Source organism: Uloborus diversus, chromosome 1 (genome assembly GCF_026930045.1).
Source record: "Uloborus diversus isolate 005 chromosome 1, Udiv.v.3.1, whole genome shotgun sequence".
NCBI lineage: Eukaryota > Metazoa > Arthropoda > Arachnida > Araneae > Uloboridae > Uloborus > Uloborus diversus.
In genome coordinates, this window is record NC_072731.1 from 208,548,130 (window position 1) to 208,566,476 (window position 18,347).

General features: G+C 31.7%; 1 protein-coding gene across 1 annotated transcript in view; it reads right to left on the minus strand.

Moving 5' to 3' along the window:
- LOC129218420 (dynein beta chain, ciliary-like) overlaps positions 1-18,347 on the minus strand; it is a 20,851-nt gene continuing 2,504 nt past the window's right edge. The window contains exons 2-5 of the mRNA XM_054852678.1: positions 9,814-9,969; positions 6,191-6,361; positions 3,640-3,912; positions 1-201 (exon numbers count right to left, since the gene is read on the minus strand). Of these exons, the coding sequence (XP_054708653.1) occupies positions 1-201; positions 3,640-3,912; positions 6,191-6,361; positions 9,814-9,969 (801 nt within the window). The remainder of the gene's footprint in view (positions 202-3,639; positions 3,913-6,190; positions 6,362-9,813; positions 9,970-18,347) is intronic.

The window sequence follows — 18,347 nt, forward strand, 5'->3', positions numbered from 1 at the left end:
TCACCCATCATCTTCCAATTTTCTTAATTTTCCTTGTGCTTTCAACTCATTCAGCTTCTTTTTATATGCAGAAGACCAATTTCGAATCATAATCAATAATCTCTCTTTGAATGTTGCAACATTTAGTATTAACCATACTTCTATTTCCATTTCAAAAGGTATATCTTCCACTTTTCTCAACAAAAGATCAAATTGCGATATCTATTTTTAAAAATAAGAAAGATTAGACATGTGATTTTTCAGTGTTTTCACTGAATTCAGTAATTTTTAAGAGAGCAAAATACTGTATGCAGAAAAAAGAAGGGCATTGCAGGCTAAATTCAACATCTGAAAGTTAATTTCATACTTCCAATTAAAATTGTTGGCTATACAGAAACAAAAACACATGGTGAACTTACAGGTGTAGTTGATATACTAACAAGGCTGTTTGTACACACAGCTATGCAATTTTAGTATTTATCATCCTATTTGGGTCAATGTCAAAAAGATATTGAAGTGCCAATAATTGTAGAAATTAAACAAAAATACAGAAAACATACAAAATATGTGATTGTTTTTGAAAATGAATGTTAATTTAAAAATGTGCTAGATGAATTAGCAAGATAAGTTTTATGAATGTTTCATATGCATTGGCGAAAGAGGTCATATGCATTATCAGTGGTAGTTTTTCGTATGCAAAAGAAGACAAATTCTTAAATTTTTCAAGTAAAATGTGTCAGATAAAATAAATTGTATCACATAAAAAATTTATCATCTTATTTAATGAATTTAATTAATTTATAGATTGCCCTAAAAATGACCATTTTTGCTAATAATAATAATTTTTTATTATATTTAATTTTTTAAAAGAGTAGGTTTTAACGACTCCAAAAATGTCTCTTTTTAGTAAATATGATAATTAAAAATGAAGTTATAGTCGATTAGTACACTGGAAGTGATTTCTTTAGAACTGGAAGATAAGTTGAAAGACCAAGTAAAAAGAAAAGCTTAAAAAATAAATAAATATATTGAGGAGAAGTCTAGTCAAAGAGTATAAACTACTAACGTGGAGCATTTTTCGCTCAAAAATGGTCTTAAATGTTAATATTAATATAAGAGAGATCTTTAAATGCGTTTTCTGAATAACTACTTTTCAAACAAGGAGGGGGTTAACTCCGTTTTTTAGAAATGAGGCTACAAATTTCAATTCAGTGATCTTAAAGAAAAAAAAAACCTTTGCAGTCTTAAAAAATTGAAATTAAGGAATAATAAAAGTATTTTTTGGATAACACTTCAAAAGAAAACGCAATCTTTGAATATTATTTAAGAACATATAAGATTCTGTACTATAATTTCCTTAAGTAAGGGCTGCTGAAATATAGATTTAAAAAAAAAAAAATTCCACCAAAGTGAAAATATCCACTTAAGCTATATAGCACAATTTTAACCACGTCTTTCTCTGTAAAAGCCTGCCACTGTTGCATTCGCAACATATCTCATGATTCAAAGGTACTCTTCCTACTTTGAAGAACAGCTTGTTAGGCACTCTTGGCTTCCTTAAGAGGTTTCCATCTCCAGCTCAGTCACTTTCCTATGCCGGGCTGATGAGTGCTAATAAGCACGAAACTGCAGTCCTCGGGTGGAAATGACTGAGCTGGCGGTGTATTTCATGTATTTCTGCTTTAGCCCTGGCTTTTGGGCGGTAATTTACTGAATATACCGTGCCTTGCCTTCAATATTCGAGTTGAACCAAACCATTGTTTTGGTCACTCGTCTGGTCTACGCTAATTCTGCATTAGCTACCAGTTTGTTTGGCACTCTTGGCTTCCTAAAGAGGTTTTCCATCTCCAGCTCAGTCACTTTCTGATGCCGGGCTGATGAGTGCTAATAAGCACGAAACTGCAGTCCTCGGCTGGAAATGACTGAGCTGGCGGTGTATTTCATGTAATACACTTAATTGTTATTGTCTGTGCTGACTAAGTGGTGCGAACAATAAAGGTTCTGGTTCATTAGTCACACTTGATGAAAACTGTAAATATTTTTTTTTGCACAAAATCTGCCTTGAATACAATTTTTTATGGTTATTCAACTATTGGTACTTGAATATATATATATATATATATATATATATAAAGACCAATTAAATAACCTGCTTTTTTAAATATTTTTTCAGGGAAATTTCTAACAGTCTAACTGAAAATCGTCAGACAAATCAGTTCAAAAAGTTGCAAGTTTAATGGAAACCGGCCGAGTATTAACATATATTTGAGCATTTACATGATAGAGAAGGAATAAAAGAAAAATGCACCAGGTGGCAGATGCCCACCCAAGTCCAAAATACTTTCTAGGACACCTACTAAATATTTTTGGAAAAAACATGTGAGGAGTTTACTTTCAGAAAGGATTATATCCAGTTTTATAATTCTTTGGCAAAACGAAAAAAACGTTTACGCACAAACACTAACTGTTAGAATTTCAAATTTCTCACAATGTTTTGGTAGAATAACAAGTGACTATTGGCATAAGTTTAGGAATTTTTCCTCAATTTTACCAGACCTAAACAGCAAATTTTATTTTGAATATATTCTCTTTTGGTGTAAAACAGTGGATATAGTCCCTTTTGCAAAAAAAAAAAAAAATACGCATTTTCTTCAGAAATTATTTTTATTAGATTGAAACAAAATATTCATCATTTTTTTAATGTATATATATATTTTACTCTACTTTACTTGATTCCTACATACTTCCTTTGTTCTTTTCACTCAACATTTCAAAAAAAAAAAAAAAAAACGGACCTTCCATCCAATTAAGTATGAACAATGAAACCACCCAGCCGATTCAGATAACGACGCTGTAGCTATTAAAATTAATAGATCACAATTTAATCAATTAACCACAATTTAATAGTAATATTAATTATTTAATATTAATTTAGTGATCACAATCCGAGGTTGCGTTTGCCTAACTGATGACAGACTTCGCAAGGTGATGGGATTTCTTAATACGGACAGGTATCACGCTTGATTGGAAATGCTTAGCCAGTGCTTCGTCCGCTATTTTAATTATGAACTACTTTTGAATTAGAAGTGGCAAATTCAAACTTGGATATGTGCTCTTTTGATATGAAAGTGAATGAGTGGGCGCCGGCAAATAAAGGATAAGTTCCACTTAGCTGTAAAAGACATAGTGAGAAAAAAGGGGATGGACATGTACCGTTTAGGTGGTAAAGCCAATGTTTATGCATTTTTTAACAGTAGATATTTAACCACTTCAAAAAGTAAGAAGTTCATGGGTCGATAGGGCTTATATTAGAGATTCTGAAAATGAAAAGAGATTTTTTTTTTCTCTCCAAAAGTGGATATAATCCGTTTTGTAAGTAAACTCCTCAAGTCTCTGTGCTCAAGATTACTTCCGAAGGCCTTAGCATTTATGAAAGCAAACAGTCGCCATCTTTAATAACATCATAGCTAGAAAATGTACTAGGTGGCAGATGTCCACCCAAGTCCAAAATACTTTCTGCCCCATCTAGGCACAGTTTAATTTTTAATTAAATAATAGGTTGACTAAAGATAAAATTGTTTATAGAAATGGGTTTTTCTCAATGTCCTCTATACATAAAAATATTTTGACAAAATAAGAAACAACCCTATTTAAAGTCACCTGATGTTTAAATTCTTCTTCAGTAGGTGGTTTTTCCTCCAATGGAGTAGGTTCAATTTCTTTGAGTTCGTCTTCTTCCATTGCTTCTGCAGTTTCAATGATAGGACCATAAAGAACAAAGTCTTCTAGAGACTCCTCTATTGTTTTCATCCATAAATCTGAATATGTTTTGAAAGTAGCAGATACAGAGAAAATTTGAGCTACAGCAGAAGACACATTGGATGTAAGAGTTTGTTTCAGGTTGCTTAGAAGCTGGCATTCCTCCATGCTCTCCTTATAAAAAAATCAGGTCATCAATGGTGGCAATTCGGGGAGGGGGGGACCCCTCCCCACTTTTTATGGTTCATTTATTTATATAATTTTCCAATTTAGGAACCAAAACTAGAAATTACAAAAAGAGCAGAAATGTCAAATTTCCAGATCATAATTATTTGTTTTACTTTGCTGTATCTGTTTATAAAACACTAGCTGCATTGCCAGTCTTCGCCCAGTCTACCTTGGAAATAAAAATTGTGTCAAGTGACGTGTATTCAGCAATAAGGCTGAACTAAATAAAAAAAAAGCCCCCAAAATTTCCCTTAAAAACAATGACTTTTAAGAAATTCAATCATGAAAGATGGATTCAAAAAGCGTAACCATGGAAACACAAAATAAAATAAGTTTAAGGAATTAAAATGCGGAAGAAAATGGTTAATAATTTGAGCGAATATGAGCTTTTTTGAACTTGGTTTAAAAAGGCTTGTAACTTTTTTCCCTTCCAGATAAAAGCTTATTTTTTTGACCATAGGTCAAGATAAATCTGGAGTAAAAAAGGTCGCTTTTTCCAATGGCATTAAAAAGAAAGCTGTGGGACAATTCCTTCACTTTTTATTGATTTATCTAATGAAGAAAGTAATGCCTAAATTTCAGCTAAGCCTAAAAAAATTCGAGCTAAAAACGCAAATAAATCCCGCTGTAATAAAGTTAGAGCGTTGAAACAAATTGCGTAGACCGCGGAAAATTCTACCATTTCCAACGATATGCAATGTTACTATATTCAAGTAATTTTTCACTCCCATAATCAGGAATTTACGTGAAAGTTGGGTCTAAATTGGAATAAAAAAAGAACTATTCATCGAATTTTTTTCGAACTGGCCTGCAAACCTTCTCAGGACTTAAAGGAACAAGTTGTGAAAATTTCACCGCAATCGGCCGGGTAGTTCTCGAGTTTTGCGAGTTCAAACACACAGACGCTTTTTGGAGACTTCATTTTATACTATGTAGAGATTATTTAGGACAAGCAGTAACTTTTAGTTAAATATTCATTGTTTAGATATTAGTAAATCAATTGTTTTACTTAAACAAGCCATACTTGATTAATAAAATTATTACTAATGTTTGTGACACCTCAAAATACTTTGGGGTAAATAATGCAAGTCTGATTCATGTCTAAGTGTTTCTTCAAAGGGAAATATTGTGTACTGACTACTTTTTGCATCTCGAAAATCCACTGAAGCAGGTCAGAACCCGGAACCACATCATAAAAGGCCTTATCACCACACCACCCAGCCGACACTTAAAATATACTGTATTTCAGATCTTAATTCCTGAAGTATGGAAATAAATTTCAAAGCTTGCATTGGAAAGGGGGTTCCAAAAACCTTGAAACATGTCTAAAATTTTAAAACTATTTTTTCATTTCTAGAATAATTTTGATTTTTAATATTTCAGTGAAAAGGGAAGTTTTTTATGACAAGTATGCTTTTTAGATCACGGAAAAAATAAAAAAATACTTTTCAAGTTGGATTTCCAAAAAAAAAAAAACATTTGGCAATAGGGCAAAATGCTGCACCAAAACATAATCTTAATAGTTATTTTGGCGATGCACAGAGATGCAAATGAGCAAACAGAAGTAAAGAGAAGTAATTGGATCTTCTGAAGGTCGAAGTGAATGATAAGACCGAACACTGAAGTGAAACAACAGCTGTCTGGATGCCATGTCGGTGTTAAAAGTTTGGAAACAATGTTTACTGGCTTTATTCAAGATTTTACCTTTTTTTTTTTTTGGAGTTATACTTTTTTAGTGTTTTTTTTTTTTTTTAAATAAGTGTTCAAAAAATAATTGTGTCATGTGCTGAACTGTGGGACATGCAAAAATGCATTAACAAACGCCTCCAACGAAAGGCGATAGTTATTGTTCCATATTTGGTGCCATACTTCAACAGACATGCAAAAAAAAAAAAAACTATAATTAATGCTTTTTATCATACATATATCTGAGTAACCATAACCCACAAGTACACTGATTGAATATATTTATGCAATTGTGTATCAAGATTGTAAATGAATAATAAGCCCAGGGTTCCATCCCTTGGAATAGGATGCATTTTGCATACTGCCAAAAAGGAAAATGTTGCATAACGCCATGAGCACACTCTAAAAACTTTAAGTCCAAAACATATCAGGATTTATTTTCAAATGCAGTTTTTTCATAATGTGTGAGGCTTAATGCAATGAGTAAGTTTCTTAACAACTTACAGGAATGCAATTTAGTTGAAAATTTTCATCTTACCAGGTAGTCTGCATTGGGATCAGACATCTTTCTGATTTCACTTGCTGGAGAATATATTCTTTGAATTACTGTGTCAAACAATTGCTGAAAACTATGGGGCTTCTCCCTGGATAATGGCGGTGCAAAAGTTATATCATCAGTAAGATTCATAGAAATTTTGTAAAAAGGTGCCTAAAATATAGCAAGGAAAATAATCAGCAACAACTCATAAGAAATGAAGGATCTGATTGAAATCTGTCCACACCATGAGAAGTTATAAATGGGCACAAAAAATAAATAATTAAATAAAATAAATAATAATTTTAAAAAAATACATACTTATGAGAATAATTGAAATCGGTTATATAAAGGAAGGGGGGGGGGGGTGTTCTGGATAGCCAAAGAAAAAAAAAGAATTGAGAGCCTCTTCCTTTCCAAAGTCTAATTTTTAAGATAAGAAATCATTAAGGTGCTATATGGTATCATAGTTGTTTAAGAAATCCTGGTTTTTATACTGGCTAGGCACCCATATTGAGAAACATCCCAAGTCCCTATCACTGTTACTACAACATGTAGGTAACTTTTTAATTGAATTATTTATACATTTTTTCCCCTCACAAATATTATTTATACAGTTCAATCCTGTTACAAAGAAACTTCAAGGCACCCGAAAATTTTAGTCATTGCAATGGGAATTTTGTTGTAACGGAATCCAAGTAACGCAACGGCAAATTAAACAGGTCTGACATTTTATTTCGTTGAAATGGATATTTCGTTACACTGCTATTACTGTAAAGAGATTTTACTGTACATCACTTTTATTTTATTTGCATATAAATTTTATGTCAACATTAAATTGATCTGTTAGGAAACAACTGTCAGTAATGTCCAGATTGTAGGTTTTTTTTAGAAAAACATTGCAATTAATTGAATCAAAAGATCTTAATACTATGTTGTATTATATTGTTCAGAATTTTTTTTTTTTTCACTTTTTGCATTTTATGCAATTTTCTTTCAAACAAATGTTGCAAACTTTTTTGATTTGAATTGTACAGGGTTCATACTCTATTTGAATGGAAAAATTCCATGACTTTTCCAAGACTTTTTCATGACCACACAAAAATTTTCATGACCTTGTTATACGAAGAGAATAATACTGTTTAATATCAAATTTGCCAATTTTCAGAAATAAGCATTAGCAAAACTCTTACATGAATGTCACTATCTCATCGAAACACTTACTTGTGATTGAAAAAATATCAGTGTATGCCTAAAAACTTTGTCTTCATCACGTAAAGTAAAAATCTCAAAGCAAAGTAAAAATATAGTGAACGGAATATAATGATGCTTAAATGTTTAATAATTTTATAAACAGACAGAATGATAATGAATGGGACAAAGGTTGAATGAGTCATTACTAAGTTTCAATAAATTTGTTCAAAAGTTGCCTCTTAATGTCAACTGTGCATTTAATCATGCACATAACCTGACAGTATTTTGGTTCCTTAAAGTAAAGCCACATTCTTTAGTAAATTCATGTTTCTAAATCAGATATTTATTAAAAAAAAAAAAGAAACATCTAGTAGTGAATAAATCTTCTGATTCATAATACTTGTTAACTTATTTGCTCATTTTCAAATGCTTCTAAATCAATAGGTTCAGAAATTACAGAACATAGTGCTTGATTCCTGACTTTGGACGTAGCAGTGGGTAGCATGGATTAGTTTTGCAGAGTGTATGTTGGGTACTACTGTTTCAGAATGCCTATTTCTGTATCCTAATGCCTGACTAAAGATCATTATTTTCTAAAACCTTCGACAACTTAAGATAAAATAAGATGAGTACAATAATAAAGTTTTTGCAAGTGATGAAAAACTCGGATGCGATTGAATCGCATTTTTTGAGTTGGCGAAATCAAGAGCTTCCAAGTTTTATGCTAAAGAATATAAAATATAAGAAGTGCTGAAAATAATGGTAAATTCAAAATGAGTGATGTCCAGGCAGTAAAATCATAATGCAAAAAAAGACGAGTGGCTGCTACAGAAGTGGATGCAATGAGATTTCAAAATTCGGACGTGTTTTTGGGATTGTTCAGTTTTTCAAGTTTAACAGCTTTTATGTACAATACTATTAAATAACTCAATATTTCTAATACTCTTCTAGCTACCACTTCGTTTTCTTTGCCCAAGATATTTTTCCATGACTTCAAACAAATTTCCATGACTATGAAAGAAAATTTCAATTTTCCATGACTTTTCCAGGTCTGAAATTTGCTTATTTTTTTTCCATGACTTTCCAGGATTTCCGTGACCCGTACGAACCCTGATTGTAAGAATTATGTATAGTTATTTTTATTTTATTTTTTAAATGTTTAGAAAGAGACCTTACGGTCTCGGAAATTCAGATCAGGATGAAATTCAGCAGATTAGTAGTACCCCTTAAGAGTGTCCACACAGTAAAGTAATAAAGCGCACTAGCCAGAACATTCCGAGAAAATGGCCTTTACAGTTTTATGCGCGGCTTATATACTAGTAGAGATTTTTGCCAGCAGCTGCTCGGTGGCTGTGTGGTCAGCATACTGGATTCCCACGAAATAATTTCCGGGTTCGATACCTCTTCAAAAAAATTTTTTTCACCAAAATGTAACTCATTTGTTCAACCTTGCAACGTTTATTTTTATAGACAGTTAAAGAATCTAAATTGCGCATATCTCGTTGAAAATAATAGAAAAATAAATACCCGTGAAAACTGCATAAAAATACTATCAACAGTCCATCATCAACTGTCATTGCCAATTTTTAATAAAATCATTTGGTATGCCTAGTATACTTCCAAACTTTCGGACAAAAGAGAAATTTTCATGAGTATTAATGAAGTATGTTTTCCTACGAATCTTTTACAGAAAAGTTGTTCCTGTAAACAATTTTCCTTCATACATTGTGCAAGATATCAAAACAGTTTTCGTTTCCCACGATTTAATGATAATTATCTTTCTGGTGTAAGTATATAAATATATCATTGATAAATAAAAACTATGTTGTTTAACTTTATACATAAATTAACAAGTCCTACCCTAATTTTGCTACAATGGTAATTCAAATTAAAATTTATAATTGATTGAATTTATCTCTATTTTCTATTAAAAATACATTACATATTTAAAAATAAAGTATTTTCTTCAATTCAAATTTCAATTAGCTGTAACAGTCGCTTTATAAATTTATATAAAAACATTCTTCGAGACGTATCGAATCCAGGATGGATTGCACGAGAATCCAGTACGATGACCACATAACCATTGAGCTGCTGCTGACGAGAAATCTCTACTAGTGTATGTAAGCTGTGTGTAGAACTTTAGAAGTTGTTTCCTCAGAATGTTCTGGCTAGCCCGCTTTATTAATTTACTGCTTGGATACTCTCAAGGGTTACTACTAATCTGCTGAATTTCACCACAATCTGAATTTCCAAGACCGTAAGGTCTCTTTGTTCATGTGACAATTTAATGAACTTCAACTTGAACCAAGCATTTTACAGCATCTGAGAAATTACAACTGTATTGAATAGCATCAATTAGTGGTAGTGTATTTAAAAGCTTTAAAACTGAAAAGCAGACAAAAACCTGCAAAGTAGTTAAAATTTATTACCAATTTTTTATTTCTTTTATTAGTATTTTCAATCAAATATTCTAAACTACATTTAATGACATTTTTAAGTCCATCTTCAATTATTGACTCCAGATAAGTTATGTAACTCTTCCACTGATCAGAATTTTCGTTGCTCTTGAATAAATCAAGATTTTTCTGAAAAAAATATAGAAGCAAAATTTAAAAATTCATCATTTTCGAAGTATTACATTACATATATAAATCACAAAGATCAAAACTACCAATTATAAATACACTAAATAGCACTACATAAGTAAAAATGAACTGTTTCTGAAACTTGTATGAACTTCATGTTTACAAACAGCGTTTAAAGGGGTTTTTTGGGGGGGGGGGGGTGACACTGCTAATCATAGCACCGGGTGATTGTCATGCTAGGAATGCCCCACTGATTATATACATATATATGTATGTGTGTGTGTGCAATGATATTCCCATAGGATATACTCTCAAACATTTTTTAGACATATAACGCATACCCTCAAGCTTCAAAAATTTCATATTATGACATACTATGTACATGATCATCACATACACATATTGTGCATAATGGATTACTGGGAGAATACCCTCAGAAAAATTGATGAGAATATCACTGTGTATGTGGTTCTGTAAAAGTTTGAAATCTGGTAAATGTTAGCGTTTATATAAGAAAGACCAAATATTTCCGGTGAAAGTCAACATTCTCCAAGTTCAGTCTTTTACGGTAACATATACGCACACAGTTAATGCTTGATTCGCAAAAATAATAGTTGGGGCCGTGGTAGCCCGATCGGTAGAGTGTCTCAATATCCTCCAAGTGAAATGATACCTCTGGGGGTGCTAGTACTAGGTAGCTATTAGCTCCTGGACTAGTTCTAAATTCTCATTAACTGTTCGATCCGGTGATAGTGCTGCCATCTATCGGTATATAAAATAATGGAGGCAAGGCACTTAGTATGCAGTCCTCGACATAAATACAGTTGTAGTCAGTTGTGACTCTGAATAGGAATAGGAAAAATAATAGTTCTTGGAATCGAAAAACATTGAAAACCAGGCACTTTATAGGATATGCATATTTCCACAATCAGCTTTATTAAAAACTAGTGGTACCCGCAAGGCTCTGCCCGTAGTAGAAAATTAAAAGGTCATTTGGTTCGCCTGTATATTTACAAATAATAGATGATGAATTTCTCGCTAATTTGCAATGTTCATTTGCTTGCCAATGTTACGGTTCCACGTTAAGATAGTTTCGTAATTTTCTCTTCTATGTTATGATAATTTGCTGGGTAAAATGTTCTTAAAATTGGAATAGGAAAAGAACACAATCAAATTTTAGAAAAATTGCTTCGAGGTGCACACCCACATGCTACAAACTAATTTTGTGTCAAATTTCATGAAAATTGGTTGAACAGTTTAGTGATAGCCACAAAATGTCTATTCAGGTTTTATTCTCACCAATTCATCTTGAACGATAAGTGTAAGATGTATTTACTCACTTGTTTTCTTATTAATGCATGAGCAGTTGTCTTGTTCTGTTATTGAGGCTTGTTACGAGTCTCGGATCAGAAAGAGTTACGATGTGTAAACATCAAAGAATGAATGATTCAAAGGATGTGACGGTGCGATGTAGGATATAAGCAGAAGGAATTGAGGAGGAATCACTGCTGCTCGCGTTTTTCATCCCTTCGGCTGTAGATAGCCGTTTTTCAATGATCGCTTGCTTATTGAAGCGGCGTCCGGAACTTAAAATAGGAAAATGGCTGTTCGTTTTTGCCAAGAGTGTTAGGGAATTAAATTTTTTTTAAAAACATATTTCGGTTACTGAAGTTAGTTGCATGCTGTTGAAACATGTTATGATTCTTTTACTATTTACAGAAGTTATATAATTTACAGTTGTTAAATATTATATTGTTCAATAAAATGAAGTTAGTTTTAATTGACTTCTGTTACTTCAATCTTCGATGAATCATTCACATATGACAAGAAGGCATCTGCTAACCTGTGGAGTTGGCTCTATTTTTAGAATTACAAGAGTTCAGCTCCCGTGTTAGTGTTAGACATAAATGACTGTTAATAACAAACAGTAAAAAATCCTATCTCATCACCTCACAACACCAATAGTAAAAGAATATGTTTCTCGTTACTTACAATGTATTACCAATCATTCTGCATGACTGGGGTAAAAGACTCTTATCAGCACTCATTCACATTGGTCGAATCAACCAAATGTTTGGTTTCACTGATATGGTTGATAGCACGTGTGCTTAACGATAGCAGGACGAGTGTCCGTTCATGGGACTTGGATATGCTAATGACAGGGGGATATTTAAAGTGCTCGTGGCTTATGTTCTTTCTCTTTTGATTATCACTCATCATCGTAGGCGGTCTCTAGATCGGTATTCAAACTTGCTTGTTCGTGCCGCTCGCCTTTCTTGAAAATGACGAGCTGGAGTTAGCTTATTTCCTAATGGGTTTCTTCTTCGAAGTATTTTAGTCGATAGTCATGCAGTTTGCATAGCTGTATTAGTTATTTCGTGCTTGAATAGCACATGGAGAGATATAAAAATGATTGCAATCTTAGTATATTTTTAACATTTACAGAATGTTTTAGCTATTTACTTTATTGTTTAATAAATGTCATGCAAGTCAGAAATAGTTTGTTAGTCTTATTTCAGAAATCACTCTGCTAGTATTAAAGGAAATATTGGGGAGATATTATTAGATTAGAAATTCTCCCCAACAGTTAGGCTAACATTTAGGCGCTGTGCGCATCACAGAGATCCAGACAGAGATCACGATAACCAGACAGAGAGATTTTGAGCTTTATTATTAGTAAAGATAAAGATTTTTAGTTGAGTAAATTGAATGAATAGGTATGCTACAACAAAATTAGTGCATGCAATTACAATGCTGTCTTACTAACCCTTATTTAGGCATAACAAAGTCTTCAATTTCAGTTTGCTTAGATATCATTTTTTAAAGATAGGTTATTAAATTTGATCAAAAGCAATTTCATTTTTCTTTTGCTCTAAATTAAAAAAAAAAGTCTTAAGTTCAGATCTTCAAAAATTTTGAATGTGAGCTCAGGGTCCATTGACCATTTTCAATGCAAAATTTCTTTGTAGAAATAAAAGCAGTGGTGGGGGTTGATGAAATTTCAATAGAAGTGAAAGGAATTACCTTCTTCAATCAGTAGGTTTTCATTTATTATTTTGATAGAGAAACAAATGTTAAATTTGATATTAAAGCATAAAAATATTGAAATATTACAGGCACATGTTTTGGAGTTATAGGGAACCTCTTTCTCAATATAGAAGTTAAAAAAGCTTGTCACTAAGCTGTAGTCACCCAAGGAGCTTTAATTATTTTTGTGTAACTACTGGTCAACTTCAAAAATAAAATAATTCATACTTGTGAAACAATTTTCATTTTTTCTTCAGTAGCTTTAACAGCATTTATGGTTTCCCATACTTGAGGCGCCTGATGCACCATGAAATCAATTAAAGAATTCGGGCCAGCTCGTGTAAACATAGGAGTGTTGCACCAAGTAGCAATAAAATCTTTGGTCTCTTTGACATTTTCTTTGGCTTCATTTATGTTTTCAAAAATAACCTTCAGCTTACAATAGAGATTTTCAGAAAATTCATATATTCCTTTAGAAAAGAAAATAAATACACATAAAATGCAAAAGGTGTTATTTATGTCTAAAAGTAAATTGCTATTTCAAGCAATGATAAAAACTTATTTCAATCAGCCAATTAAAAAAAAAAAAACTTCACCAGCTATTGGTTGTGATATTGGAACTACATTCAATTTTGTTTCATTAATCTATCTATTACATTTCTAAAGACAGTTGATTCTATTTCGATAGAAAAACTACATTTCTATTGTCTTATTATCCATAAGATTTAGTAAATTGAAACATATGTACTGACATAGCTTTTCTAAGCTAGTCAACTGATTTTTAACGTTAAAAATAAACATTTTAATTATTATACATTTCAATAAATAAATATTTTCCCCATTGATTAAGAAAGATAATTAGGATATTAAGTTAAATGTTATCAAAAAATTTTAATTTACTGCATCTACATGTTTACCAAAACACCAACAAAATTACTTCAATCCATGGCACCGCTGATGATAGTTTCTGCATCCATGGGTCTGTATCCTGTCAGCACACTACTTTTTTTTATTAACTAGCCTCGTCGGCATAGCTTTTTCCTTCTAAAATAAGTTTGATAATTGCCTGAGGTTCTTTTTCTACCCCCTCAATTTTTATAATTTGTTTGTTATGTTCATAAAATGTTTTTCACAAAAATTAAACTTTGTACCTTTGAGACAGTATTGTAACTAATAGGCTGGTCTAGTCCTAGTGGAGGTGAGAGTAAACGCGAGCCCAGCACATGAGTAGCTATTCTCAGGGAGGCTCTAAGCATTATTCAAAACCAGTGGATAGAAAAACTACATTTTATTTGTAGCAAACTATAACTACAACTACTTTGATACAAATGTAGTTAACTACAACTGCTTTTTTTTAAATGTAGCAACTTCAAACTGCTTTTGAAATGTAGTCGCTACTTCGCTACTTTTCAAAAAATAAGTAACTAAAGAGCATACAACTAGGGTGTACCACAAAAAATGAAAGTCGATTTTTCAAGTCGCATATCCTCTAATATTTTTTTCTCTTATGTGAAAACAACTGTGAAAAGAAGTTTCAGACAATTTGAACAATGGCAACCCAGGCTGACTTGCGTCTGAAAGTGTAAACCAGCATGCTACGTTAAATTGTGTGATCGAAAGTGTATGCTAGGTCAAATCGGGAAAAAGAAGCTTTTCTTTGAAACTCGTACTTTATGTTGATAAAATGTTGCCCCTATACCCCACATGTACAACAAAAACATTTATTCAAATTAAAAAATATTTTGATATCCCACATTTGGCCAAAAATTTATAATTTTCTTCAAAAAATTGATTGTTTTTCTATTTCTATTTTTAAAAAAAATACAAATTAATTTAAATAAAATATTCAAATTAAAAAATATTTTGATATCCCACATTTGGCCAAAAATTTATAATTTTCTTCAAAAAATTGATTGTTTTTCTATTTCTATTTAAAAAAAAAATACATATTAATTTAAATAAAATATCAATTTCAAAAATGATTAGCGAACACATTTTCAGATCTATGAAAAAAACCTTATTTTTGAGTAGTACAGTCGAACTCGCTTCTAACGAGAACCCGTATTTATTAAGAAATCAGGAAGACTTGGTTGGTACAATGTTTAATCTATGGAAACGTAACTCCCTTTTAACGAGTAAACCTTGCTTAAAGCGAGCAATGTTTTTGTGATTCGTAAAATTTCTATAGGCTTCCAGCTCAGCTAATCCTTTTTTTGGCAAATTCACTTTAACATTCCAAAGTCAACCTAAGTTAATGATAAATCATAAATGCTGAGAACAAGTGATGACAGCACTTTTTTAATTTGTGGAGTAAAGAAACATTTAAAAACTATATTGTATACATGTGTATTCATCAAAAACAATGGCATAAGAAAGAGACATTGAGAGAGTTCAAAGCTTATTTAGTACTGAACAGTGAACGAAAAAAAGAAAATAAAGCAATTATAATGAATTATGATTTTTTACGAACTTGCTTTTTATGAGCACTCTGTTATAAAAAGCGAATATCGCGGTTCGTTTGCGCTCGTTAGTATGAATGAGTTCGACTGTACTATGTACTTAAGTATTGCAGGAGAGCAAAAGTTTCTATGTAACGCTAATCACCTACTTTACTGTTTATATTTTTCAGCTTAAAAATTTCGTAAAATTTACCTACATTTTTTAAAATTTGTATCAAAAAAAAATTTTTTTTTTTGAAGAAAATTATACATTTTAAGGTCATGTGTGGGATACCTAAATATTTTTTTTTCTTTTTTTTTGTGGTGCATGTCGGGAATATTGGCAACATTTTATCAACAGAAATTTCGAGTTTCTAAAAAAGTTTTTTTATTTGGCTTAGCATTACAAGTGCTGGTTCACACTTTCAGACAGAAGTCGGTACTGGTTGCTGTTGTTTAAATTATATGAAACATTTTTTTACAATTGGTTTGATGTAAAAGGAAAACCATAAAAGGGTGTGTGACTTGAAAAATGAACTTTTGCTTTTTGTTTTGGATACCCTTACACACACACTGAGAGGATTGAACCAAAAACGGTGATTGTACTTATTGTAAGCCGGCCGGAGCAGTTCAATATTATCTTCTTAGATAAGATTTACAGTAGCTTCTTTATTATGCTCTTTATTTGGTGAATAATGTAAAAGCACTTATCTTCGATAAACTTTAATTTTCACGATTTTTTTTTTTTTTGCATGTTCGTCGTAATCACAAAAATTTAAGCGTCGCAAAATATTTTTGTTTTTTAACTTTCAGTCTGTTCATATAAAATTGACAAAATTTTAATATATTTGTGAAATAATCTTCATTTTTGCGAAAATAAGTGGTTTTTCAGTATTGGAACAATAATCTCTTTGAAATCTAAAGCATTCATTTATTTCTGGCTGCCGAGAATATCCCTAGGGAAATTCTTGGCAGCCAGAAATAAAAGGAGCTAATTGGCGGTTATCGCTAATTCAAATACTTTACTTTTTAAGTCAAGCTCTCTTCAATGCAAATATTGGGGAAACGTAAAAATTGTGACGGCAAAGAAACTAATGACGCCAAACAGATATAACGTATGACGTCAAACTGATATGCCTGAGGACAGGTCGTATTTTTATGAGTCTTATTCCTCATTGCATCTGTGGTCGTACTTGTGTAAAATTTGTAGTCGTCCAATTTCGTTTAAATCTTGATTCTTTTTTTTTTAAGTTTAATAAAAGCAGTTTACAGAAATCACTACAAACTACTTTTTTTTTGCATTGAACTACTCACTACACAAATTTTTTAAAAAGTAGTACACTACACTACAAACTACTAAAAAATATAGCTAGTGCAGTAGCCTTGCTACTTGTAGCGTGCTACTTCCAACCACTGTTCAAAACAATACTTAAAACTAAATCAAAAAAATATTGGAAAGTGAAAAATAGAGAAATAGAAAAAATTTAAATATCTGAAAGGCATGAAATCTTTATTTCTATAAATGAACTATTAAAAAAAATACACAGCTGGAGGAGATGACGAGATCCTGGAGAAAACATGAAGGATCAGAAAAAAACTTTCTGAAATTGAAGAAAAGACAGGAAAAGTCAAAATTTAGATAATCAGACTTAAATAGATAAATGCTATTTTGGCCTAAGAAATGCATTTTAATTCGGCAGTTGCACCCTTGAACTAATCCAAAAACGTTCAAGAATGGTTGGTCCCTGCTGGCCTTAAAAAAACATGGTGAGGATATAGGAGTTGCCAAGCAAAAATTCAGAAAATCAAAAGAGTGAGAAGGGATCTACTGCAAAAAACTACAATTTCTTCTACAAATAAAACAATAGTTTAAAACACTAAAAAAAAACGCTTTTGTAGCAAAATGAACTAAAAAGTGAAAAATAATCTTTGGATTATAGTAGTTGACCAATCACTTAATTTTAATGTAATACAAAAACCGTGGGGTGCTGTCTATTTAAATTTTTGCATGGACATTGGACAACAAATGGAAGAAATTCAAGACAACTGATAAGAAGACCCCCTTCCCCCCGCCCACACACACACACACACGCTTTTTTGTATTACATTTAAGTGATTGGTCAACTACTATTATCTAAAGATTATTTTTCACTTTTTAGTTCATTTTCTACGAAAGCGTGCTTTTTTAGTTTTTTAAACTATTATTTTATTTTCTTCTTTTTAGTTTAACTTGTTTTACGAAAAAAGTATTCATTTTAACATTGGTCAAAATCTTTTAAATTCATGAAATTTGCCCAAAAAAAAAGCGACTAAAGGTCTCGGGTGGCATTCAAAACGTGGTCTCTCGAACTCCAAAAAGAGCAACTGCACCCCTTAAAGTGTAATAGCCGAGCTCTATAAACATTCAACTTCGCTGATAAATTGCCTGTGGAGTAATTGTCTAATCCAACTAATCCATCTCAGTCATCGATGTATGTGTGCGGAAATCATATCTACATTACTTTGAAAATTTGAGATGCATTTGAATAAAAGTTTTGTTCAACAATGGTCTGATCAGCAATGAATTTCCAATTGAAGGCTCACATAAATTTTGGCATGAAATTAGTTAAAAACAATTATATTTCATGTTCTAATTACCTTGGAACAAATTTTGTCTGATGCAGAAAAATTAAAGATATTTGTATATATTTTTAAATAATTTTTGCGAGCATTTTTTAAAGTATTTTTTAAAAATTCTTCCTTTTTCACATTGTTGGATTTATGCGAAAATATTGATTAAAATTGGAAACTAACAATTAAAAGAGTTAATTAATTAATTTGATTATAGAATATTGCATTGTCATCGGGTTTGAGGTCGCGTGCCAAATTTCAAAAGAATCCGATCGCAGGAAGTTGGCGAAATATGAGCTGCAA